At 36.3% G+C, this 26850-nt stretch overlaps 1 protein-coding gene across 10 annotated transcripts in view; it reads left to right on the top strand.

Moving 5' to 3' along the window:
- TRPS1 (transcriptional repressor GATA binding 1) overlaps positions 1 to 26850 on the top strand; it is a 250512-nt gene that overhangs the window by 23225 nt on the left and 200437 nt on the right. For 4 of the 10 annotated variants that reach the window (XM_044780767.2, XM_044780768.2, XM_014853688.3 and 1 more), the window contains 2 exons: positions 19407 to 19564; positions 22744 to 23672. In XM_044780767.2, coding sequence (XP_044636702.1) covers positions 19528 to 19564; positions 22744 to 23672 — 966 coding nt within the window. In that variant the 5' untranslated portion in view covers positions 19407 to 19527. The remainder of the gene's footprint in view (positions 1 to 19406; positions 19565 to 22743; positions 23673 to 26850) is intronic. The other 6 variants (XM_044780771.2, XM_044780770.2, XM_070481508.1 and 3 more) reach the window with 2 other exon arrangements.

Genomic DNA, 26850 nt, shown 5'->3' with positions numbered 1-26850 from the left:
TCATTAATGACCTATGCAATTATTTTTATTTTAAATTATATTTGTATTAGTACTTAATTTTAACACATGGCGTTTTAAAATACATGACTTTTTGAAAGCCAGAGATTTCTTCTCATCGCTTACTTTTTGTATCATTTCATGGAATTTCTTCCTCTTCTCCAAAATGAGTCTTACAAAATTCCCCTTCAGAATTAATCACTGTCTTATTTGTCAATAGGTGGTGGTAACTTCGTCAGAATACGTCAGACCCTTTCCTGTAGAGCAGGATCTCACAGATAATATTTTGTAATTCCTTCTGGACATTTCAGAATTTATTTTTTTACATATATGGGACATGTGCCATGTCATAAGCACTTTGTGAGTAAAAATGATTTGTTACTGCTGAGGTCACCCAGTTTTTCCACAGGAGAATAATAAATAGTCATGTGATTTCGTAGCCACGGTAGGCTGTACTCAATGGTACAGTGATTCTGAGGCATCAGTTTGTAACCACATGTCCTGAATTTTCAAGCTAAATGTGTGTGTGTATCTTTTTTTTTCCTTTTTGAGAAGCAAGCATGCTTTTAACATCAGAGATAAAAATATTATTTTACAAAATATATCTACTAAAGAAATAAGATGATTAAAATTAATAAAGTATTTTTTAAGGTTAGAAGCTCAAAGCGTTTTCTTAACAGTGACACATGAGGTGTCATTCATATTTTCTAGGGGAAATTACAATGAAGCGTTGCAATTATTTTTTATTTGATAGAAAAGAGGTCCCTACGGAGAGCACTAATCCTAAATTTTTGCTGACAAGTGCTGCTCTCGAATTGTACTTGGAATAAAAAATTCAGAAGTTCTTTAACTAGAGGCTTGCAGAGTGTATTGATGAGATGGCTAGAATTTCTCTTTTTGTTGTGTAAGTTTTCAAATAATGAAGGAAGCTCTAGAAATCATTCAAGAATTTCCAAAATGAGACTTTTTGAGGGTCTGAATGATACGGATTCTCTGAAAATTTCTTTATCACTTAGACACAGTTCTCTATTTTGTGTTGAGTCAGTAGGTTTATATCTATATTTCTATTTATTATATGTGTATATAGAGTTTGTTAATATGTGTATGTATATTTAAAAGATACTTGTATTCCTTAGACTTCGGAAATTAGGGAAACTGAAAATGGAGCTTTCATCTCCACCCCACAGTTGTTTTTCAATACAGATCTTCGGTAACTGGAAACCATTTCTATATTCTGGTAATTTGATAACCCATTTTGAAATGCATTTGTTGAGCTCGTTGTAATTCCATGTGCCTCTAATGAAAGGCATGTGAAGGTATACACTGAAAGAATGGACTGTGGTTGGTCCCTGCAGAGATCCTGCTGCCCCTTTGGGGCAGTCTTTAACCTGGCACCCGCTAGTGTATTTGCTACAACGGAGTTTTCTGAAATTTAAATGATGTCACATTTGAAAGCGATGCCAAGAAACAATGTGGCAGTTTCTAAATTTTGTGAAGCTAAAATCCCTGGTTACAAGAAAGAGTACATGTCACAGATGAGTAGTTAGTAATGACTTCAGTTTAGCAGGAAAAGAGCAATTCCCATATGCTGATTCTAGTCTCATAACAAAGAATGTTATAGAAAGATGCACAGTATTTAACAAGCTGTGAGTTAACGTGACAGTGTCAGTGGATCTAGTTCCAGAAGGATAATCACGTTACCATATTTCTTCAAAAATATTTTAAGTTATATAGAAAGCTCGCTACAAATGGATCCAGACTGTTCCCCACTGCCTCCCACCCCCCAATTTAGGTAGTGATATTGGGTTTAGTTAAACCATTAAACTGCTTGAGACTGCCTGATCCCAAGTACCTGGATAAATAAATGACTCATTGTCAGACTCTGAACCTCAGAGGGTTGCCTCCTATATGAGGGAGAGTGCGTGTAAATGAGACTGGTACCCCTTGAACCTTAGGTATCCAAGGCTTAGTTTGCAGTCCATCAGTTAACCTCTCATTGAGAGCCACTCCCGCTTTGAACCTAGATTATATCCTTCAACATTTGCGGGCACCTTAGAAGTCAAGAAAATGAAGTAAACTTGCATTGCTTTCAACCCTTTGGAAAACCTACTGTGGATGGACAGTCTGTTATTATAGGTTTATTATCAACAAACCATTTCCAAGGCCCTTCCCAGAGACTTGATCTCTTACGTACATTCATGTTGGCACTGTGATTTCCTTGCTGCTATGAACTCTGACAAACTGGTGGATTTAGTTTTGAGTTGTAGACTAGACCGTATCCCTTTAAAGTTTACATCTCAGTCTCATCATTTTGCTGTTGCAAAGATTCTGAAAGGCAGGGGTGGGAAGGAGCTGGGGAGTGGGGAGAGGGTCTTATTTCCTTCAGTGATTTAGAAAAAAGTGCATATTCTCCATCATGTAAAAAGATAACCTTTTTCAATTCAAAGGAGATTGTTTTATCATTCCACTAGTGAGACTGTCTTTTCCCAATTCACATATGTTGTTGGATGTTAGGAGAGGGAGGTACACAAAATTAACAATCCATCCTGAAGAGTTTCTACAAAATGTCTTTGATAAAGGCAATTTTTTTCTTTGAAAGTAATTATAAAGATCAGAATTAAATGAGATGCAGATATGATTATGTTTAAATAGTATTTTCCAATCTCCCTGTTGCTTAAGGCATTCCCTGGTAACAAACTGTGGAATTAAGGAGTTCTGATACTGTAAATGTGTTCGCTACTGCTGCTGAGTATTGACTGCTTTAAGAAGTTAAGGGCTCTTCATCTGTTAAGAGACAGTGCTTTTGTACTCAGTGCTTATCTCATGCAGCGACATAGGCTACAGACATTCTGCTACCACTATCTGATTTACACTGTACTTTTAGTATATAGACTGTTTAAGAGAAACAGTAATTCAAAGCACAAATTTCAATGACTTTTTGTGTCACTGAAATTGAAAACAAGAGAAATAGGGGCCGGCCCTGTGGCCCGAGTAGTTAAGTTCGCGCGCTCCACTTCGGCGGCCCAGGGTTTTGCCGGTTCGAATCCTGGGTGCTGACATGGCACCGCTCATCAGGCCATGCTTAGGCGGCGTCCCACATGCCACAACTAAAAATACACACTTATGTATCGGGGGGCTTTGGGGAGGAAAATAAAATCTTTAAAAATAATAATTTAAAAAAAAAAGAAAATGAGAAAATAGTCAAATTTACCTTTTCTACCCAAAAATGTTTGACTGCCGTCTTTTTTTAAAATTACATAATGACTGTGAATTTACTTGTTCAAGAAGTACCTGTGAGCTCCCAGTAGACACTGGCGTCTTGATGTCACTCTTCATTCAACATATGTAGAGCGTGCACTCTGTCAGCCACCCGTGAGGAGCTTATGGTCCAGTATGGGAAGAGTGGAGAGTATACCAACAATTACAGCACCCTGCCTTGAACTGTCCGCTCCAGTGTGTGTTATCTTGTGCATTTAATTTGTGTCCTCTTCTCTTTTCATTCCCTTTAAAAAATAACTTTGTGAAATAGACACGTTGTACATATTATTATAGGAATTAAAACAATACAGATAAACTCAAAGAAGAGGATAAAAACCTGGCCAGAACCACTCTTGATTTTAGTTTATAAATAGTCCTTAGAGTGGGTGTATGTAAGTGTGTGCATTTCTGTCCTTATTTATACTATCTAACCTTGAGAAAGAGGCAGTTTTGCCAAGAGTTGCTTTTGGAAGTACAAAGAGATCTGCCCACAACTGTTTGCAAGACCTGTTACCTCAAAGTTGAGAACAATGTCAGCTCTTTTGGCTAAAGATGCAGTGTTGGCTTGTGCCTAAAGGTACCTTCATGGTCTTACCACAGATTCTCAGGTCAGCTTGTTTGATGCCTTGTGCCTGCATCTTCAGATGCTCCACTGTGGAATCTTAGAGTCATTGTTTTGAATGGGCACAAAGAGGACTGATCTCTGCCAAGAAGGGACGTGATTTTCAAGTGCTCGTGCTTTAAACACAAATTCTGTCTGAATGGAGAGCAACTGGGAGAGGTGAGCAGTTACTGGGAGGTAGTGCTGTAGTCTAAGCCTCAGGTCTGCCAAGTCTTCCTCTCTATACATCTGGCTTGAAATAAAGTGTGTTGTGTTGAGGTCTTGCTGACCATTATTTTAACTCCTGACTTATGTGGATCGTAATATACTAGCTGGATCATCACTGAGTTTGTGACCAAGTTCTGAGTGAGCTCCCAATGGGGCTAAGAAGATGTGGGATTATTTTGAAAGGCTTGCTTTTAAGCTCCTTTGGAAAACTTCATAAAATGCTGCAGGTCTAAAGAATTTTTAAGAGTTAGAATCGATTCAGGATGAGCAGGGCTTTGATATAACACTAACTATGGGCAGGCAGTTCAGAAACAACAAATGGGTGTCAAGTAGCTAAATTAGTTGATTAATTCTGTTTTTGTCTTTTCAATATGATTAAACTTATTCACTAAATTTCAATAACAAGTTCACTCAACAAATATTAAGCAGCACCTCCTCATTTATAGGTACTGTACTTGGTCATGAGAATATCACCAATGTGAATGACCTTGAGAGAACATCATCTAGGCAGGAATATGATATTGAAGCAGATAAATAAAATGCTAATAGTCGTAACTCCAGTTTGAACTTCAGAAAGATGTACTGACACATACATGCCTGAATGATCCAGTATTGTTAATGTCTCACAAATGCGTATCGGTAACTCCATCCTTTCCTCTGAATCAGTCAGATATCTCTGATTTTTGTTTATTCTTTCTTTCATGATCAGAGTTGGGATGTATTTGTTTTTCTTTGAAATATCTAACGTCTCTTCATTTTTGCCTTCAGCCTTCGCTTCCCACCACCTCTAGTTTAGTTTTCCTAATCTCTTCTCTTTAGAAACTTCAAGTGGGTTCTGTTTTTCACAAATGCTCCAGCCTTATCGCCTGGGATTCAAGATTCTATCTTACTAACCTTTGCAATCACATATTTCAGTAACCCAGATTGTTCATTGTCCCCTCACGTGTGTTTATATTGGAGAGCAACCCTTTGTTTCTCTCACGCCTATTTGCTGCAATGCCAATTTCTCTTCCCAAGAGCTGTGTAATTCTTATTTCTCCCTCAGGATCATCTCTACTCTCATCTCCCTTAAATGTTTCCACTGCTATTGACTACATTACATTAGTTTATTATGAGTGAAAGAGATAGTGGAAATAATATCATACTCACGAAAATAATAGCCAACATTTAGGACTTACTGTTTGCCTCTAAGAGAATTTATTGTTTGCACTGCTGATTTTGGCATAAATTTCTATCTCATTCTGTATTGTTACTGAGATGTTTACTGTGAGCCTTCTTTCTTTGATTCAAGCTAATTTCTGTCAAAGAAACTAGAGGAACTTCTGTCAAAGAAGCCAGAGGGAGCTAGTTTCTTAGGAAGTAACACTTTTCTCAAAATTTCTTCTCCTTTTGGTATTCAGCAATTAAAACATATTATGTGCTCAATAAATATATACGCTATGAAGGAATTGATTAGAAATTTTGGTATGAAATGCCCTTGCCCATAAGCAGAATGTGTATATGATACTCGATGTTGCTTTAGTTTCCAACCCGATGAACAGGAGTGTTTTTTAAACCACTGATACCCTGCGTTTGTGGTGTGGTAAACAGGAACTTTATTGAGAATTAAATGTGTTGACTTGGGCTTCATAGCCAGAATATCAAACTTTTGGGAAGAGATCAATTTTAAATAAATTTTATATGTGCACATATACATTAATATATGAATATATAAATGAACATAAATTAATTCAGAGTATAATGATTATATTTCTAGGATTATATTTAATTGCTTATGCTAAGGAACTATAGGACTATTGGCACCATCATGAGACAGTGAAAAAATTACATCAAAACCAGAGATAGTATTTTTAATATTAAATTATTTTTTGTCTCAATAATGCTTTTTCCGTAACATAATTACGTAGAAATTTTACCCATAGTACAATAGCAAACACTTTGTGTAAAGAGTTTATGTAAAGTTTTGTGAACATGTATGATTTTTGAGGAAAATAGGAATTCACCACAGAAGTTATGCTTTAACTCTTTATTTTATAGAATTGAAAATTTTAACCAGACACTACTGAAATTGCTAACGCCACTGAACCTCTTTCGGTTCCGTTAAGAAGCCACCTTCTCTCTTGAGAGAAACTGGGCTTTCCCACGTGCTATTTCTTCTGCCCGAATCACTCAGCTCTCCGTTCACCTGGCCAGCCCTGCTCTCCAGTTGGTAGTCATTTTTTCCCCCAGAACCCTTTCTTGTTATACCACATCTGGATTAGGCGCCTCTCTGCCCTGTTTGTTTTTCTTTTCTCTGGCTAGACTGGCTTCGTGTCTGCCTTCTTCACAGTTTGTTCTCAGCACCAACTCAATGCCCACAGAAAAATATTTGTTGAATGAATAAATGCGATGTTACTTTATTCTTCACTGTTTAGCATCAGTTACCATAGCATATGGTCAGTTTTGTAATAGTTGCACAAAAAAGTAGAACTTAGTACTAAATGAGTACTGATAGCAGCAGATACACTTGACCTTGGTTTCTGGAAAAAAATTCTGATAGCAACTTGTTTGGGTAATCATTTGGAATTTTTTCATGAGAGTAAAGGGCATACAAGGGGATAAACTGTGGAACTTTTCGACATGACTAACTTTATGCTACATTTAAGTTACTCAGTCAAAGAGTAAAGCAGTTCTGTTTCATACAGTATTCCTGGTGCCCAGCAAGTATTCTTGAAGAGTGCTATCTTTTGACTTGTTAGGACTTTCCAAGGTACTGCCTGTGTTTGTTTCACCGTTCATCCACTGGCCTGATTATTACCTTCCAGAGTCCTCTACTCTCTCAGTTCATTTGGACCATGCTGATGATACTTTGCGGAGGAGAATTCCGTTTTTATTTCCATGCACCAGTGCAGGATATTTTGGGAGTTACAGCCTTTTTTCTCCCCCCCTAGAATATGGGTAAACACTTCACAGGCTACAATTTTCTTAGAGACTTCTATAGTGTCTCACTTTTAATATAATTTGTTCTATTTCAGAGTTAAAAATGGCATTCTTAATGTTCTAACAAGATTAAAAGTACTGTATGTTACTCTCACGACATAGTAACTTTTTCATGAATTCCTTTTGGTAATGGTATTTTATTTTCTGCATAGCACCCTGATTTGTAGGCTAAATAAACAAGGCATCATTTGCAGTTTGAAGATGATAATACTATTACCAGATACCAAGATTGTTTGTTTAGGTGAACTCTGCAGTAATCTGGTTTTGAAACAACTAGGTAAAGCTGTTATTATGAAACGTTGTGTCCCAAAATGTTCAAAAGAATAATGGAAGCAGTTAATTTTAAATCATACTGTAGAGCGCCACTGTTTTCTTCTAGGCATTGTGTTACTCCTTTCACAAACATCTTTTCCCATCCATGCGTAAACCTGTTTCCTGTAGTCAGCAGTTAAATGTATGGAGCGTTAATGCTTTGACGTCCGGGACACAAGCAGCGTTAGTAGCTGCCAGACCAGCCAACCAGTTCGTGTTCTGATACACCCAAGGTTCTGAAGCTTATGTAGGTCACTGTATTCTTGGACTTTGTGGTTCTCTTTGAGGAACCCCATGAAATAGTGTTAAATTATCATGGCACACAGACCTGGAGTGATTTCTGTAGGATAAAATGTGATTGTATTATATGTCTGCTTGTACCTACAAAACACATACTGCATGCTGCGTGAAATATTTTTAAATAATATTTTCAAGTTTTTCTGTTAATGTTTGTGTGCTGCTTGTTTATTCTTTTTTAGAAGCCACGTGATAATAGAAGCCAAAGTCTTAAGAAAATATTAACCAGGTGGAAAGTTTAAAACTGATAGAATTTTACCTATTAACTAATCATTTTATGCAAGATGAGAAACACCCGTCATTATTCGATTGTGAAGTGGAGTACCTTATTACGTAGATCGAAAGCAACTATCTTAGATGAAGGTGGACTCTACCACACGTCCTTTAAACACAGCATTTATTCAGCCTTATCAAAATACTCAGAATTTAGATGTGTGAATTTTCTGAAAAAAGCCATCGTATTGTTTCTTGGCTGTTATTCATCTATTCCAGCCAGTCTTCTAAGGTAAGCAGGTTGCTTTAACCCCATTTTAGTTCCAGTCTCCTCATTTGTAAAATAGGGCTAATAGATTTTTTTGCAGGCTTTCAGTGAGGACTAAATGAGAAAATTACGTGAGCCAAAAAGCAAATGGCCGGTCCATAATCAGTACTCAACAAACATCAGTTCTCTTCCACCTTACTTAGCTTGTCTCTGTGGTCTGACTGATGTAGTGTATCTTGATGACACGTTTAATAACTACTCATATGTGTCTTTGCCTCCTTCCAACACCACCATTGCCGACAGCGGAGTCCAAGACAGCTCTCCTTTCTCCTGTTTCCTTGTCTCTGTTAACTGCTCCCTTCTTAGGCTGTCTGTTGCTTTTTCTCTTGTTTCTGCCCCTGAACTCTTTTTAAACCCTTCACCCTTTCAAATCTTTTTTGTCCAGAACTCTTTTTGATCTACTCTCTTCATTTCTCTTTTCTTCTTTCTTCCACCCTCTTGTTGCCTACTTTGGCACATCTGGACTTTTTCTGCCCTGCAGCTCAGGTTGAGTAGCCAATGGCAGCATTCCACACCATTGGATGGCTTGATTGGCTTATTAAAATATAGCAGCTGAAAGGTTTCTTTTCAATATGTGACTCCATGGTCCCTGAAGGGCAACCGCTGTTTCACTGGAAAGTCACACTCATATACACTTCAACTATTTAGCTGAAAAATGCACAAATCATAAGTCTGTAGCTCAATGAATTATTACAAAATAAATATACTTGTCTAACTTTCCCTCTTGTCAACAAATAGCCATTGCCAGTACCCTGCAAGCGCCCTGGTGCCCCATCCTGTTCTCTGTTCCCTTCCCTCCCCCGAGAATTAATCACTCTGCTCACTGCTCACCCTTTAGATTGGTTTTACTTGTTTTTGAACTTTATGTGCATTAAAGTACAGCATTCACGTGCATTAGAAGTATTCATTCTTTTGTGTCTGGCATCTCACGCTCAACTTCCTGTTTGTGAAATTCATCCATGTTGTTGTGTGTAGTTTATTTTTATGACAGTGTAATATTCTTTTCTATGCACATTCCATACACCATATTCACAATCACGCACCACCAGTTTTTAATCTACGCTATTGTTGATGTGCATTTCAGTTGTTTCCAGTTTTGACCATTCAAATAATGGTGCTATGAGCGTTCTTGTGGAATGTGTGTTTGTGTGTGCACACTTTTTTAAATTCAACTGCGGGTTTTATGTTGTTCCAGATACTTTAAGTTGCTTGGAGTCTGATCCAGATGTTTGAGACTTTTTTATGTTCTTTTATGTCCCAGTCTATTCCTTTAGAAGACAAAATTTTATTCATTTGTATATATTATACTATTAGTACAGAATATTTTGAATTTTGGAATGTTAGAGAATGCATGGTGGAAAATTTGTAAATAAAATTTATATATATAAGTGCATGGAATTATAGTAAATGTTATATATTAATAAATACATTAAATACTATATAGAGTATGCTTAATTTTTTAATGAACCTTCCTCTAAATATGTGATTTATGTATTTTCAGTATGTAGTTAGGTAGACATGTATAAAACCCAAATTAAACTAACATAGTTGTGATTCACAGTTTTAAAAAATAAGTTTGCCTTCTTATTTCTTACTACTTATGCATTTATTGCCCTATGAGCATGGATCCAGAGCTATGATATCTGATTCTTTTTTCAACCCAAATAAAGACAAAATTAATGCTTTGAGTCCCTGTATGTCTTAGTTTGGTTTGTTATTAATTATGTTGATGAGAGAACTTTAGCATTATTCTAGCTTTTATTCTCGGAAGTCTAATGTCCAGCACTTCAGACCTGCTTTAAAGAGATAAACAATAAGCAGAAATTTCTAGGTGTGCGAACTCCAAAAAGAACTTCTGTGTGTGCCTACTCTGTGGTAGGCCAGTCTTAGTGGGGAAAGCCATATTTGTATCACTGAACTTTTTTTTTTTTGGTGAGGAAGATTCTCTCTGAGCTAACATCTGTTACCAGTCTTCCTCTGTTTTTGCTTGAGGAAGGTTAGCCCTGAGCTAACATCTGTGTCAGTCTTCCTCTATTTTATATGTGGGTCACCACCACAGCATGGCTTGACAAGTGGTGTAGGTCTGCACCCGGGATCCAGACCCATGAACCTGGGCTGCTGAAGCAGAGCATGACAGGCTTAACCACTGTGCCATGGGGCCAGCCTCTCACTGAATGTTTTAAAAACCTGTATGTCCTTTGCCCCTATATGCTACTCTATTTCCCTCTAATAATCATTGTCATATTGTGCCATTGTTAATGGTGAAAGTGTGTTCTAGCCTCAGATGTGTTGCACGTGGGAAAAGCTTGAGAATAGTTGATATCATATATATATTTAAATATATGAATTACTTCATAAATTTTTTCTTAACAGCCATGATATGAATGGATATATATTAATATTTTGAATTAATAGTATTAAGAATGATATTTTATGGTCTGAAGGACTTCATAGTCTAGTGAGGTAGCCTAAAACATAAACACATAATTACATTGTGTTGTGGCAAGTACCTTAAAAGAACACATGCATACATGGCTAGAGATGATAGTGCAAAAGACTCACTTTTGCTCGGGGGACTTGCAGAGGGCTTTGCAGAAGTAAATCCATTTAGAGACCTGTATAATTTAGTAACCTTACTGATGTGCTAGCTGTTATGAGTCAAATCCAAAAGTTAGGATACCCTGATAGTCCATGAAAATACTGGGAAGATTGTATATTTGCTTGACACAAGTGTGGAACCAATCAGGTACATTTCATGGCAGTCTTTGTAAAATGGTGTCTGGTGGATTATATTCTTGTAAGTTTCTTAAAGTGCTGTCACTTTTACATCTATGACTACATTGTTTAACTGTTGTTTATAAAAACACTAGAGAGTTTGTGAGAAATATATTGGGAAACCCAGTGACCTAGTATGGCTTTAGACCCCTCCACACTCAACTCTTCCATGTGCTGGGTCTATGACCTAGGCAAATGATTTAACTTTCCTAGATCTTAGTTGCTTCATCTGTAAAATGTGGATAAATATAGTATCTTACTCAAAGAACTGTTAATAAAAATGTAAATCAAATGAGATAATGCACTCTTGGCATAGTTCCTGGCTCTTAGTAACAATAATATAGTAAATTTTTATTAGTTAAAAATTCAGGTTGTAATATACATCGACGTTCAAGATTGTGAGCCTAAAAAGAAGGTCTAGTTCTCACTTTTGATTTTTTTCAACGTTCAATTAGATTTTGAAGGAACTATTTGTGAAACAGTTGAATCTGGAATTATATATATATTTTTCCCTTACTCTGTTATGACAGATGTCCGCAACAAGATTGATGGAGAGGGGCTGGCCCTGTGCCATAGTGGTTAGGTTCAAGTGCTCTGCTTGGGTGGCCTGAGGTTTGCAGGTTCACATCCCGGGCATAGACCTACACACCACTCATCAAGCCATGCTATGGCGCCATTCCACATACAAAATAGAGGAAGATTGGCACAGATGTTAGTTTGGAGACAATCTTCCTCAAGCGAAAAAAAAAATGGAAAGGATTGGCAACAGATGTTAGCTCAGGGCCAATCTTCCTCACCAAATAAAAAGATTGATGGAGAAAAGAAATTAGTAATTGGGATGCAGGTAGTGAGAATCTTTTCTAAAGGTGTGTGTGCATGTCTGTCTGTGTGTTTAGATGGATTCCTAAGTTTATATTGAATTCAAAGGTGAAGATTGACTAGATTACCTATACAAAGTATTTAATGAGTGAACTAATTTCTGCCCTAATTCCACAATCCCACACATATGTATCAAATTGCTATTCTTTCCCTCTAGGTGAATGAGTAAAGTAGGAGCTGTGGACCCCAGGAGTAACCTGGATATATGGTTGTCCTCTCAGACTTGGACATTACTGTGACCTTGCCACCATGTCTTTGTGTTTAAAATTAATTTAAGATTAGTTACCTGTTTCTTTCAGATTTACTTCAGCATTTACCTAGTTTATTTTTATTTTTTTTTGTGAGGAAGATTGGCCCTGAGCTAAAATCTGTTGTCAATCTTCCTCTCTTTTTTTGCTTTAGGAAGATTGTTGCTGAGCTGACATCTGTGCCAGTCTTCCTCTATTTTGTATATGGGATGCCACGACAGTGTGGCTTGATGAGCAGTGCTAGATCTGCACCAGGGATCGAAACCTGTGAACCCAGGGCTGCCAAACAGGAGTGCGTGAACTTAACCACTGTGCCACTGGGCAGGCCCCTTACCTAGCTTATTTTTGTTTGTAAATTTATTTTTAATCTTTTATTTTAATCTTTTGGAGTAGAGGGGATGCAATAACAATAAAACAAAATCCAAGAGCCCATAAAACTAGAGCCTAGGATTTGCAAGTTTGAGCATAATTTCTCTTCTCCTGCATCACCCCAAAACAAGAGCCAGACTGATATTAAGCCACATTATGGAAGGATACAGTCATAGACTCCGTCCACACTGGGCACACACTTCCTGACTGTGTGTCAGGCGTTGGTTTTCTATCTTTTATTATTGATATGGATGAATCTGGAGGCAGAGACTGAGTAGAGTTGGGAGGAATGGAATTTGTTCATAACTAGAGAGAAGCATGTGGGTGAGACATATTCTGATGCTAATTGTATGAAAATGTAGGTCCCTCTGCAATTCTGGGTTATTCTCTCACCTCTTTCCACATAGTGTATTTCATTAAACTCTTTGCCTTATTTTGGTTCATGCCTTAATTTGAATCAGATAAAATTTGAGGAGTTATGGAAGAATGAGACAAATTTGGTATACAAGGTGGTAGTGTTTTAAATTGATTAACTGTAGTGCACAGCATTAGAAACAACGATAGAAAAAATTAGGGCTTCTGTATGCAATGCTGTCTGCATGAACTGTTTAGCTTGGAGATGACATTGGGCTTATACCCATCCAGGTTTATGCATGGACATCTGAGATCATATTGTATGCAGCTGTTTACCTCCTGCCTTGTTTCACTCAATGTTCTACCATGGCTGTAATCCTCTACCGTTACAAGTTCTTTTAAAATACTAATTCTAAGTCTTTCATGATAATGGGTCCTGATCTTCTTTTAATGTTGATAACTGTGCTAGAACCAAAACGAAAACCAAAACAAACCCTTCAAAATGGCCCACTTCAGATCAAAGCGTCTTAGTTTTCTTGCCAAGGTAATGAAGGAATTCTGTTTTGTTTAAAAATATGACATGTACTTTAAAATCAGTAATTTTCTTCCTCGAAAACTACTGTTTAGGGCTGCATCTCCCACTGTGTTCAGCGGAACATTAGTTTTGTGGGTAAGTGGAATTATGTGACATAAAGCCAGATGAGATTGTGAAATTCCACTCCAAACTGAACAGACTCCCCACACTACGACTCCTAGGACTTTTCAGAGCTTTTATAGCTAATGTCCATTGTGGATCTCTGAAGAGGGGATAAAAAGTATACAGTTTCCACTATACTTAATTTGACCAAGGAACTTCCTCATATTTCTTTTTTTTAAGCTAATATCATGGGAAGAACGCAGAGAAAATGCTTGCATTTCTTGTCTGTACCTAAACAGTTACCATAGTAAAAAAAAAAAAAAAACCTCGGAGTGAGCATAGGCAGAATGTCCTGGAATAATAGTTTATTCAAAAAAAGTTCTTACAGCTGACGATTGGTGAGCCTGTTTGTTACTTACCCAAATTATGAAGAGATTCTGTGTGTACTTACTTTTTTTTTTCATACATAAAACTTTTCTCATCCTAGGATTCAGAAAAAAGTGGTTTAGCTTAGTCTGTTATCAAAAGTTGCTTTCCAATTTTAAAATGCCTTCCGTTTAAAAAATGGTCTGTTTTCTTTGGAAAATGTCAGTGTACTTAACAAAAGAGAAAAGTGATTCCAACCTGTGTGTGTGTAATTTGTTTTTGTCAGCAGGGAAAATGATGCTAAGTTGGTTACATTAAGCATTAGCACTAACTATGGTGGTATCTAAACCAAATCTCGTTAGTGTGTATTCATTCCACAGTGTGAAAGCTATCCATCAGTACTGTTTATTAATTTAAATGGACTTTTAAAAATACATACAGAGCAAACATCCCTGGCTTCTTGGAACTTATATATGATGACATCCTGAACTTACTTCTAATTCTTGTTCGTTATCTGTATGCATTTGCTGATTTCTCGTGATATTTGTGCCTTACCCGTTGGACACTCCTGTGGTTCTCGCCTTGGACTCTTGACCCTCACACGGGGGAGGGCTTTTAAGCTGCTTCTTGTGGTACCCTAGAGCAGTGGTTTACAAGTTACTTACGGGTTTCGTGAGCAACAGCTGTTGCATGTGATGGCACAAACTTACTTCCCTTCTCTTTGGCTATTTAACAGGCATATATGTTATATGTTATGTATAACACCAGTATATATATAACACCAGTATAAGCTCTCAATATGCCTTTATAACACTTGTTTTAATCTTCTGTCTAGTTTGGCACTCTTAAAAAAAAATTAGCAAAAACCTTGCCTAATACTCTTGGCTTACCAGTGCTGTGAAGACAGTGAACATTCTTAGTGAATCTTTGTGGTGTGCATCTGGTTAGAGTCACTATACTGTTTATGTGCCTTAATTTACCAAGTGGATTTGCAGTCGTTGACACAGATTTCTTATGGAAGAACGAGAATGAGACAGATGTTAGCTAGTCATATTGCTGGATTGAGTTAATAATTGAGATTTTTTTTTCTGTTGAATAACAGGTTGGAAAACAAAGCAACACTGATATAATAAAATTAAGCTACTTTTAATATACAAAGATGTTTTTCGGCAGATGCTGGGAAGAGAGTCAAAGGCATTCCTACAAAGCGTGATACTCATTATTTTTGTTATCAGTGGAAATCTAATTTACATACAAATAAAATGTCAATTCATTATCATAAGCATCAAGTTTAAATAGATGCATTTATACTTTTCCATGAGCTCTTCTTTCTGAACTTAAGTGCTGTGTTTGGCTCTTTGCCCATGGACCAGTTGAAATGGTCTAAGTTTAACAAAGAAGGAGGATGAAGTTGAGCCTGGCCCATGCACACTTGCAAAGTCAGATTGGCCTGTTTGAATCAACAGTTGTCACTATAGATTATTTTAATTGTTTTTTTTCTTTGAGAGGAAAATAAAAGGAAAAATGACGTGTGGGAAAACGAATGGTAGCGTTTCCTAATTTGCTTAGTGAAATTGTGATCTTATTCAAATCAGAGTTTTTAATACATTTGCCTCTCACCTGTTATGAAAGGAAAAATAATCAGTTCCCCTTTCCTTTTGATAATCCATGACGTATATTTGCTCTATTTTAGTTACCCCATTTAGTGACATAAGTGCATGCTTCATTTTTTCCAGATTATGTTCTACAGTTTCAATTAGACTTCTAGCATGAAGTCTTTAAAAGCAAAAAAAAAGTTGTACTTTTCTTATAAAGGTAGAATAGTTAATGAAATTCTTTCTCCAAGATAGAGAAAGAACTTTCTACATATATCCAAGATGTATATGGATATATATATATAGGGTCATTTTGGCAAGTAGGGCATTATTACTTACTTGCCAGACTGTCTCCTTTTACCTAGACTAGTACATTTGGAATGAGATATTTAAAATATAGAGAGCATAACATGATGAAATAAGAGCCTAATAAAATGTGTTTGGGCCAGCATCAAAACGCTTTGAAATAGGATATCTAAATAGTGTGCATTTTATCTCAGAGAGGCTAGGGTTAGTTCTAGTGTCCAGATGACTATTAATGGGCTTTGTGCGCTGAAGCATATGTTAATAGAAGCGATCATTTTGGATTAATTTGATGTGAATTAATAAGAGATTTATTTGATGGGAGTTGTTTGAAGGTGATGACATTTAAATCTCAACAGGATTTAAGATGTCCAAAAATACCTTTAAAGATTCAGGAACAGTCAATTCAGAGAGAGCAAATTAAATAGACATGGCTAGCAAAGAACAGGATCTGACATTGGGTTTATGAAGTTTGAAGCAGTTTACAAAAAAAGCGATCTGCCGTTGAAGTATTGCCCTGGAATCTGAAGAAATAAAAAACATTCAAACTCCTTCAGCAATTCTTGGGTTTGTGAATTGGATAAACAGTGTTCTCTTGCATTTTATAGTTCACTTAAGCAATCTGATTTTGATCTGTATATATGGAGTAGACAGGATTCAAGTGTTTTTTTTTTTTCTTAAACCAATGAGCAAACACATGTGTTCTTTAGAAACTGAACTGTGTATGTTGTTCATATGGAAGCTATCTAGTTTGCTGTGGGCCCAAGGCTTGACCTTCCTTTTACTTTGCTATCACTTGCTTAATTCTTTAAATTCTTTGTGGGGGACTTCTGATCAAAAGAAACAATTTGCTATTTTTTTCTTTTTAATTTTTTTATGAAAGCTACATGAAATGGGTAATTAATAGCTCAGTACTCATGGGCTGTTGATACAAACAAGTGTGGAAAAAACATATATTAAGGAGAAGACGATCATGTCCTTTCTTTTTGTTTTAAGCTTTGATTTCAAACACTTGAAAGGTTTATTATCTGGAAAAACAATAAGAAAATGTCATCTGGTATTATATATTAGGATGATAACAACTGCTACTTTTAATAAAAATCATACTCAGCAGGATTTGAGACTGAGGTCAAGTTACATAGTCTTGCTCTCCTAACTTTAGTTTTGTTTAGGTTTTACATATATATTTTCTCTAAATATTTATATAAAGTGTATACAAGTATATTTATATAATATATATATAAATATATATATAAAGATGTGTGTGTGTATACATAGAGAGAAGGATTTATCAATTGGAAGTTGAAATTATATTTGGAAAGATACTCAAAAGTTTTATTTTCTTGGAGAAAGAGAGGTTCCTTATAACCGTTTTCTTTGCTGTTTAAAAATATCTTCCTCTCTCTTAAATTAACGACCAATAAGAAAGTTACCTTGCCGGATGTGTTTGGCACGTAGCTGATGCTGGATACACGTTTATTGAGTGCATGAATGACTGAATGTTGGAGGAAGTAAATAACTGAGTAAATGGTAGGCATTAGTGGCATTTATGCCACACTTAGTTGTTGATGGTGTAATATTTTATGGTCTCTCAAGGGAATTGGATAAAGATTTTCTACGGTAAAACTAAAGTGCCTGAGGCATTAACCAGAACCGTTGTATAGTCTTAGAGGCAGAGGACATTTTGTACAGATAAGAACAGAGGCTCAGAGAAATGAAGGGGCTTGCCGTTGATTACATCAGCAGGTGATTTGAATCAGGTCCAGGAAGCAGACCGGGACTGCCGTCCCATTCTTCCCTCTTAGGTTTTGATTCTTTACTTTGTTTAGGGTCAAGATGGTACCAAGAACATAGAATTTCTGTGTCTTACCTTCAAGGAGTTTCTCATCTAATGGAGATAAATCCTAGTTCTCATCTGCATTGGCTGGATGTGTGATCTCAGCTCTCCTTTTAAATTACTATGCTAGTTGGTTTCTTTGGTAGAACAGTTCTTTTGATTATCTCTTGCAAGGTTATTTGGAGCAAGTGTATTTCATAAATTCTTGTGTATATGTATTGATAAATATTTATAACACATATATATGAAATAAAACTAAATTATTAATGGTTAATTCAGAATATCTAAGTAATAATAGAAAACTCAGATTTCTTTTGCTGTAAAGGTGCCGTTCTGTGAACATGAGTCACAGTCTCCTACATGAGAAAGATTTTTGTCTTATATATTCAAGCATCTTAATCAGTGAGATAAAGTGGTTATTGGGATTATATTTTAAGCTCTAATCCTGATTATTTCCATCGCATAAACCTAAGTGATACTGTAACATAAACTCCTTTTACTAAAAGTGCAAAGAAAGCTTTTAGACTTGTTTTAATTTAGAAGGAAATAACTAAAAATAGAAATTTAGACTTTTGCAAATGGAATGTTACATCTCAGTAATGAAAATTAATACAGATAGAGCATGTTTAGGAAGCTAAACATATTTTTAACCTGCTGAAGTATCTTGGCACATACTACGCATTCACGTTGCATCCACCTTTCAAGGAGCAGCTCATGTTTGTAAAGGTGGAGAATGACGTAAACGCGGGCCTGCTCCCTATTCCACCCCCACCCCACACCCCCCGGGGTCAGTGTTTGATCTCACAATTAAATAGAGGACTGAACTTAGCAATTTTGAGCCTTGTTGATCTCATTTAGATTCTTCAACTCCTCCTTGTCCAGTTCACTTTGAGCCCATTATCTAAATGGTTGTTTATAGTAGACCTACCGTAACTGGCATTTGGAACTTTTTTCGGTAGTCAGTATGAGGGATATTGCTATATAGTAAGTAGAATGAGAAGGTTTCAAATAGAGTTGCCAGAACTGATGACTAAGGCTCATTGAGGTGATTTATACATATGTATTTATATATATAGTACATCTATATATATTTATAGTACATCTGTTTAATTATATTATGACCGTTAATGAAATATCTGTCAATAATTTCATTCAGATAGTAAAAAATGATGGTATAATGATGGTTTAAAGCTGGTTCAATCACAATTTTATGATCTTATATATCGAGAGTGAAAAAAATATTAAAAATAGCTTAAAAGATAACGTGTCATAGTGCTTAAGGTTTCTGTAGCTCTTGGTAAGGCTTACATAGATCTGATCTGATGCAGAACTGGGTAAGTCTTACACAGATCAGCTGATGGCATTGAAATAGTTCTTTTCTCAACCACATGGTATATACTGGTGCCTGGCCTTGGGTACCCCTTCTTGTCTTCAACTGTGACTGTGCAATATCAGAAAGTCCACTTTGTATCTTTTCCAGAAGCGTATCCCCTCCTTGTTTACTAGTTAAGATCTGTTATCCCCACCTCAATGTAGGTAAGTATTATGATCCTTAGGTTCAGGGGGTTTTAGAGGCGAAATAATTTCACCAACATCACGGTCTGTTGTGAAAATGACTTCTATCATCTCTTATGTGATGTTCCTCTTCCTGCTGCTTTATTAAAACCCAGGAGAGGGAGAAGATCTTGCTTGAGGTTGGCGCGTGCTTTTATCAGGTATCTTTCAAGCAGCCAGTGGTGCTGGCATATTAATGTGTTTTAGGAGTGATATGTTAAAGTGTATTTACATCATTTAGGAAGGAAAATATTCTTTTTTTGTTTTGTTTTACAGATATACAGATCAGCTCTCAAAATGTCTTCTGTGTCTTCCGAGCGTCTTCTAAGACAATTGCATTAGCCTCCTGCTAGTTGACTAATAGAATTAATAATTGTAGAAAGCACTCTAAAGCCACATGCCTTATGAAGTCAATGCTGGGTATGATTTTACAAGTATGTGATCTATTTTTTCAAGTGAAAATGTTAACTGGGAAAGTTCTTGGCACACAGTAAAACATGGTGCAATCTGTTATTTGTCTTAAAGATAATAACTTGAGGGTGGCTATAGTCTCATGGTATCTAACTTATGACTTGTTAGGGGAGTTTCTTCCACTTAGAAGTATTGCAAATGTGCTTATATTTACATAATATGTCATTCTGAAAAATTATGGTGATATAATTCCAGTAAAAAATTATTTTTTCTATACTTCAAAGTATAGTCAACTCAATTAACCACATTTTTTTTTTTTTAAAAAGCAACTAAAAAGAACATGTTCCTTCTCCCTACAACAAAAACTAAAACCCAAATGACCTTTCTGATACTTCTTTGAAGTTTTAGCCTTAAAAACATTCTGTGCGATGTATATTATTAAGGGCTCTCTATTCAGTGTAAGGAGCCAGTGAGTCATATGGGTTCTAAAGTTCTGTTCTTCAGTGGAAGAAGGAACCGAAATTTCAAAGGATGATTTAATTCAATCACATTTTCTCTCAGTCACTCTAGATACTAGTTGAGTAGTTTTAAAACTATGACCTATTACTTTTCATGGTAACAATAAATCAGCAAGCTCTAATTATTTTGTTCTGAAAAATCAGTTTTTCAATATTAACATATATCTCCTCACTTTTAAGTATCTTATCTTAGTTCTCTTGCTATGTAAAATGTGGCTGTTTTTCTAATCACCTTGACATTAATACATGGGCATAACCCATTTTGTCTTCATTTTAATGGAAGGATAATCTTAATAAATTGCATTATTTCATCCTCATTTCTTCATGATTCCTGCCTTTCATATAGATTTCTATGTAACCTTATTTATTTCATTTTGGTGTATCTCTGTTAGGTTTTTATTTACATTAGGAGAATGTGTTAAAATACAAATGATATAGTTATTCAGTATTTGTCCAAGGAAAGATTATATTGCAATAATTATTAAAGACATTATGTGTAATGGAAAAAAATAAACAGCAAATTCTGGAGGCCAATTCTGTACTAAATCCTCTCATTTTTATTTGTAGGAATGGCTGATACTCTGTAGACTAGAATGTCCTAGAACTTAGTAGGCCAAGTTAAAACAGTGTATTTTTTTACTCAAATGCTTACATTTTAAATGATAACTGATTTCTGAAGCTTCCCTTTTGTTCTTTCTTTTCCTTTCCATTTTAGTTTACCTTTTCTTGACTACTGGTAAAATTACCCTCCATCTTCCATGTGTTGGTACAAGTTCCCAAGTTCTGTCACTTCTGACATGAATAGAGGTCTCCTAAAACATCTACCTCAACAAATATGACATTAACATGCAGCCATTAAAAAATAAATTAGTTAACCAGTGTTCTGTTTTTTAGCAATGGTTACCAAGCTTAGTTAATCTTAGGGCCCAATGGTAATGCCACCCAGGTGAAGACCACATTCCTCCTCCCCATGGCCCCCCAAGGCCAGGCAGGTTTACATTGCTTCATGACCGTCACTTTCACTTGAAACTTCAGTCCTTCGTCCTATAAATGGTTTTATCGTTGTTGTTGTTGTTCCAAGAGGGAGGGTCTATGGATGCTTGATGACTAACATTATTGATGTATAAGAAGAGCAGTGTACTTTCTTAAGTACAGTTATACTATTTTGACATTATTCAATAAAGTGAATTTTTACCTTGTAAACACTTCCTTATATTCTAACTAGTGCATTTTATTGGTTCAGTGATTCATATTATAAAAATTTCCCTTGACCAGCTTTTCAGAAGCAAAGGTACACCCATACCTCTGAAGCCAGTGTGTGGCTCCTCAGTGCTTGTGAGGAATGATAGATGAAAACGACTGCAACATGATACTAATTTGGATTGTCTCAGGATGTTCTGGGTAATCATGGTGTAACTAAATCTGTTAAATCTGTCCTTGTGGCAGAGTTGGCTAGTAAAGAAGACTTGTTTTGTTAGTCAGTCACAGGTGAATTTTTCCAAGAGACCTTTGAGGTGACAACTCACACAGCACTCAGTTTTTCAGCTGGAGCATTAAGGAACACAGGACATGAACCTCAGTTCTCAACTAGCCTGTGTGACTGCGTTCTTTTATTGACGTGACACCAATTGTTTCTTATCTCCTTATACCCTTAGAGTTCTGATTCATTAGACTCCAGTAGAGGAATTTGTCACAGCGTTCTTATTTTGACTCTGTTTACTGATGCCAATATCTTGAAAGGCACAGTTGAGCTAGCACATGAAGGTGAACCAAAGGAAACTGCTAATATTTTGCCTTTTTGAGCTACAAAATGACAGTGTCATGTGGTTCAATTTAATCTTTATTTTAGTCAACTTCCAGTGTGCTCCTGATGGTGGAATTTGTGCTGTTTCCACTGGGCTGTGCATAGGAACCTGGGGCTTAGTTAGCTTCCTCGATCATCCTGGATAGAGTTCTAGTGAAACCTAGCCTGGCCACAATGATGCGTGCCACGTCCTCCTCCTTCTGACTTTCAGGCAAGCCCCCCAAATGGGGCTTAAAGAAATTGATTGGCAGGGCAGAGATGAAACATTTGTTATCCTCCATTCCCGAAAGTAAAGGGGCAGTTTTCATTTTGTTTATAACATGCTGTTTTTATCTTTTGGCTATGAGGATATTTTGGTTGAAACTATATTTATATCTTGGTTCTACAGTGTGTAACAATATTGAGTTCCAATTTATGTTGTTTATATATGCATATACATATATAAAAACGTGATATACTGTAGACGTGTATATATTCTATAAACATAATATGTGTACATATTATACATAATATATAACATGTATAAATATATAAGCATATATATCATCAACTATAAAGAAAGAAATTAAGCAAAAATATAATTGGCAGGCAAGAATAACTAATAGGAGGGATAGAGCCTAGTAGTAATAATTATTCCTTTCGTATTCATAAAGCCATTTAAATAAATGAGCCACTCTTTGTGACAAAAATAATTCTAAATAAAAATTATTTGCTTCAGAAAAATTTTTGCTATTTTTAAAACTGATATTTTTTCCTAGGGAAATTTTTTATTGTGCACCTTAAAAAGCCTTGAATAGAATATGTAAAATGTTTTAGATTAGATTACATGTGTGCAACTTTCAAATGACCGTGTATCTTTCTTTTCCTTACCTTTTTACAGATATGGTCCGGAAAAAGAACCCCCCTCTGAGAAACGTTGCTAGTGAAGGCGAGGGCCAGACCCTGGAGCCTATAGGTACAGAAAGCAAGGTATCTGGAAAGAACAAAGAATTTTCTGCAGATCAGATGTCAGAAAATACGGATCAGAGTGATGCTGCAGAACTGAATAATAAGGAGGAGCATAGCTTGCATGTCCAAGATCCATCTTCTAGCAGGGAGAAGGACTTAAAAAGTTCCGTCCTGAGTGAGAAGTCTGGCTTCAATTATGAAAGCTCCAGTAAGGGAGGAAACCGTCCGTCCTGTCCACACGATGAGGTGACAGATAGAAATATGTTGGCCTTCTCATCTCCAGCTGCTGGGGGAGTCTGTGAGCCCTTGAAGTCTCCTCAAAGAGTAGAGGCAGATGACCCTCAAGATATGGCCTGCACCCCATCAGGGGACTCACTGGAGACAAAGGAAGATCATAAGATGTCACCAAAGGCTACCGAGGAAACAGGGCAAGCGCAGAGTGGTCAAGCCAATTGTCAAGGCTCAAGCCCCGTTTCAGTGGCCTCAAAAAACCCACAAGTGCCTTCAGATGGGGGTGTCAGACTGAATAAATCCAAAACTGACTTACTGGTAAATGACAACCCAGACCCGGCACCTCTGTCTCCAGAGCTTCAGGACTTTAAATGCAATATCTGTGGGTATGGTTACTATGGCAATGACCCCACAGATCTGATTAAGCACTTCCGAAAGTATCACTTAGGACTGCATAACCGCACCAGGCAGGATGCTGAGCTGGACAGCAAGATCTTGGCCCTTCATAACATGGTGCAGTTCAGCCATTCCAAAGACTTCCAGAAGGTCAACCGTTCCGTGCTTTCTGGTGTGCTGCAGGACATCAATTCTTCAAGGCCTGTTTTACTAAATGGGACCTATGATGTACAGGTTTGTGCTTTGTATTGTGATCTCTTTGTACAGAAAAAGTGATTAGTAATGAAATGTGAATTCTTATATGCACGTTACAATCAGGCTCCCCCCACCACAGGGCCGCCTGCTAGATCCAGAGAAGAGATGGACACACTCCATAGCCATTTCATCCAAATGGGTCTTCAGAGGTGTCTTAGCTTATCATGGAAAATAATCCTAGTATTGCTATTAGGTTGGGAAAAGTCTTATCATGGAATTAGCGAGGCTACGTATTTCTGGACGTATTTCATGGTAATTTGATGTTTTCACAGTCTTCTAAAAATGGCACTAATCTTTATGGTTATACATGATAGTAATTCATGCTTTTGTCTGGTATTAGATTATAAGGCTTTCGCTGTAGTCTTTCCTTCAGTCAGGGTCTTTCCTATGTCTTGGATTAGGATTTTATTTTATACTCAAGTCTGATGTCAAATTGGACTAGATTTGGGTCATCATGGTGGGGGCAGTATACTCCTGAAAAGGCAACATATTGCAAATGAAAATTTGGAAATAAAATTTTACATTGATTAAAAAGAAGTAATGTGATTGATAAGTGTTAGGGAAACCAGAATGACCTCGGTGCGGACCAGTAAATCATTCCTTTCTGCATTTAAGGAAAACAGTAATAATTTATGAAAGCATTTAGTAGTAGCTTACATTTCTACTTTTATTAAAACTGAGTTACCTTTTTGATCTCCCCTTCTGTGTTTAGTTTATGGAATATGTGAAATGAAAAAAAGACTATCATTTCAGATAGAATGAAATGCAGAACTGAGACTAAAGAAGTATGTTCATTTCATTTTGGCACTTTTAGCGTAGTTGAAACTCATGGTCAGCTTGAGAAAGTGTATTAGTTTCTGTTACAGTGTCTAGGTTTTTATTGTATTACTAGGCCAGGGAATTTCAAAACATAGTAGGTTTAATATTAACCTTCTTTAGGAATGATTAGAAGTAGTTCCAGAGAACTAATGAAATCACATCACATTTATTTGACCTCCTAAATCCCTTAAAATATCAGTCATTTTTATCAACTCAATAGCTATGGCACGTGTGCTCAAGACCTCTCTATTGACCTAGTACCAATTAAGAAAAGCAGGCAAGGGGGTTATAAATAACAAGTAGTGAACATATTTTGCAATACTTATAAGAAGAATCAGAAGAGCAATTTCCAAATCCTTCAAAAATGTCAGAATGGCAATCTTATCACTTTAAGGGAGATAGAAAGAAGAACTCTTAAAAAGCCAATTTCATCTTTGTAAAGCTCTCTTAAAAATTCCATCTGACTTTGTGAATTTCTACAAATAGAATTATTTCTGTGGAGCAGCAAATTAAGCCAACATAGTTATTATGCATGAAAGCTACAAGCTTTGAACTGCTGTCTTATTAAAGATCATTTCACTGTCTTATGTCAGATACACTCTGCTGTCAAACTATGATTGGAAAGCAAATACGTGTTTTAGATAAAAGGGTTAGAAGTGAATAATGTCAGTATGGGAAATGCGTTTTATAATTAGCAAGTAATATGATGTTAATACCTGGATTTCCGGCAGGAGTTTCAGTTTGCTCACTCTGGGGACAACTTCTGAGGGAAGCTGATCTGGGCTGTCAGGAAGGCTCTAAAACGAAGATTACGAAGGCCTATAGTTTGGAAGAATTCAGATTTTTAAACACACTTCCATTTCCCCCAAACAGTTATTTGTTAGGTTCTTAGTTATTTATAGGGAAGTTTATGTTTGGGTAGAATGAGCTGGACACTTTTCCTGGGCAGTGATTTTAGAAATAAAACAGATGTGGGAGCTATCTGAGTTTGGACTAATAGAACTAGAAATAAAACAGCTGATCCTAGACTCTGCTGTCTACTGAATGCTTCCAGCTCACAGTGAAGAAGACAGAAAGTGGTAGGAAATAGCATCGAGGAAGATAATCTTGTTAAGATCAGTTTTTTTAAAAAGAGAAATAGTATAGCTAAAAATAGAAAAAAGCAATCTGTGGAAAAAGTAGGTGATGATTTCAAAGAAACGATTAGTTTTAGAAACAAATCTAAAGAGAGTTAACTTTCTTCGATTTAGGAAAAGAACGCTAAATAGACTTTTAGGCCCAATGCTAATCTCAGATACTTTGCACATCCACCAGATGTTGATGCAGAAACATGTCTGGAGATAAGTAACTTATTAATATTTTTATGCTGAAATAAATATTGAACAGATTCTCTATATGCATAAACTGAATCAGAGCTCATCTGAAATTCCCCTTTTTACCCACACGTTTGTGTTGCTGAAATGCCGTTTGAAAGATTCTTTCCTTGGCACTTCAACTGTGTGGAGACTAAAAGCTGTGGGAGATAAAATGCTGACTCTAGAATTTCTTTAATGCAGTTTTTTCAGAAATTGATGGTTAATGGCTTGTGTGCATTCTGATAAAAAGATGTTAGTGAATAGAGTATTACAGACAAATAATCATTCAATTTCAGATTTATGTAAATCTGTAATTCAAGCTAATTGAAGTAATAGATGACCAATTCATTAATCTTTTTCAATGAAACTGACTTTTTTCTTTTTAAACATTTGGGACACTTGGTAGTTAATGATAGATTTATGACATTTTAGGCCAAGAAAAAACGAACACAGGCCAGAAGTGGAAAACTTAAGAACTCTGTGGCTTTGATCTGTATTTTGGTTTGACATGGATGGTTTTAAATAATACAGACTGACTTGAGCACAAACATCAGATATACAATTGGGAAAAAGAAACAATTTAATCAAATTTTAAGATTCCCAGTTCCAAGTTCAGGTTATTTGACATATGTTTGGGGGGAAAATTGAAGTTTCGACATATTTGTACTGACAATATCCAGTTCTGTGTAAATTTTATGACAAATAATGAAGTCAAAGAATTACAGATTTGTCAAAATAGGGTCCAATAACAGTGTTTCTTTGTGCTGCATAGTAAATAGAGCCCCAGTCGGATAGTGGAGGTCACTTTAAAGGGCCATCATAAAACAGGGCAGTCTTTTCTGATTTTGTTAAATTCACATCCCCGTACAGCTTGAGGTTAGCACACCTTGCCCAGAAATCATAAGAGATGTGTATTTACCAAGAAGAGCAAGAAAATATATAATGGCTAACTTAGAGCTAATTGACTTGACCAGGATGACAGT

Source organism: Equus asinus, chromosome 12 (assembly GCF_041296235.1).
Source record: "Equus asinus isolate D_3611 breed Donkey chromosome 12, EquAss-T2T_v2, whole genome shotgun sequence".
Taxonomy (NCBI): Eukaryota; Metazoa; Chordata; class Mammalia; order Perissodactyla; family Equidae; genus Equus; species Equus asinus.
The sequence above is the reverse complement of the archived record's forward strand: the minus strand, read 5'-3'. Positions and strand labels throughout refer to the sequence as shown.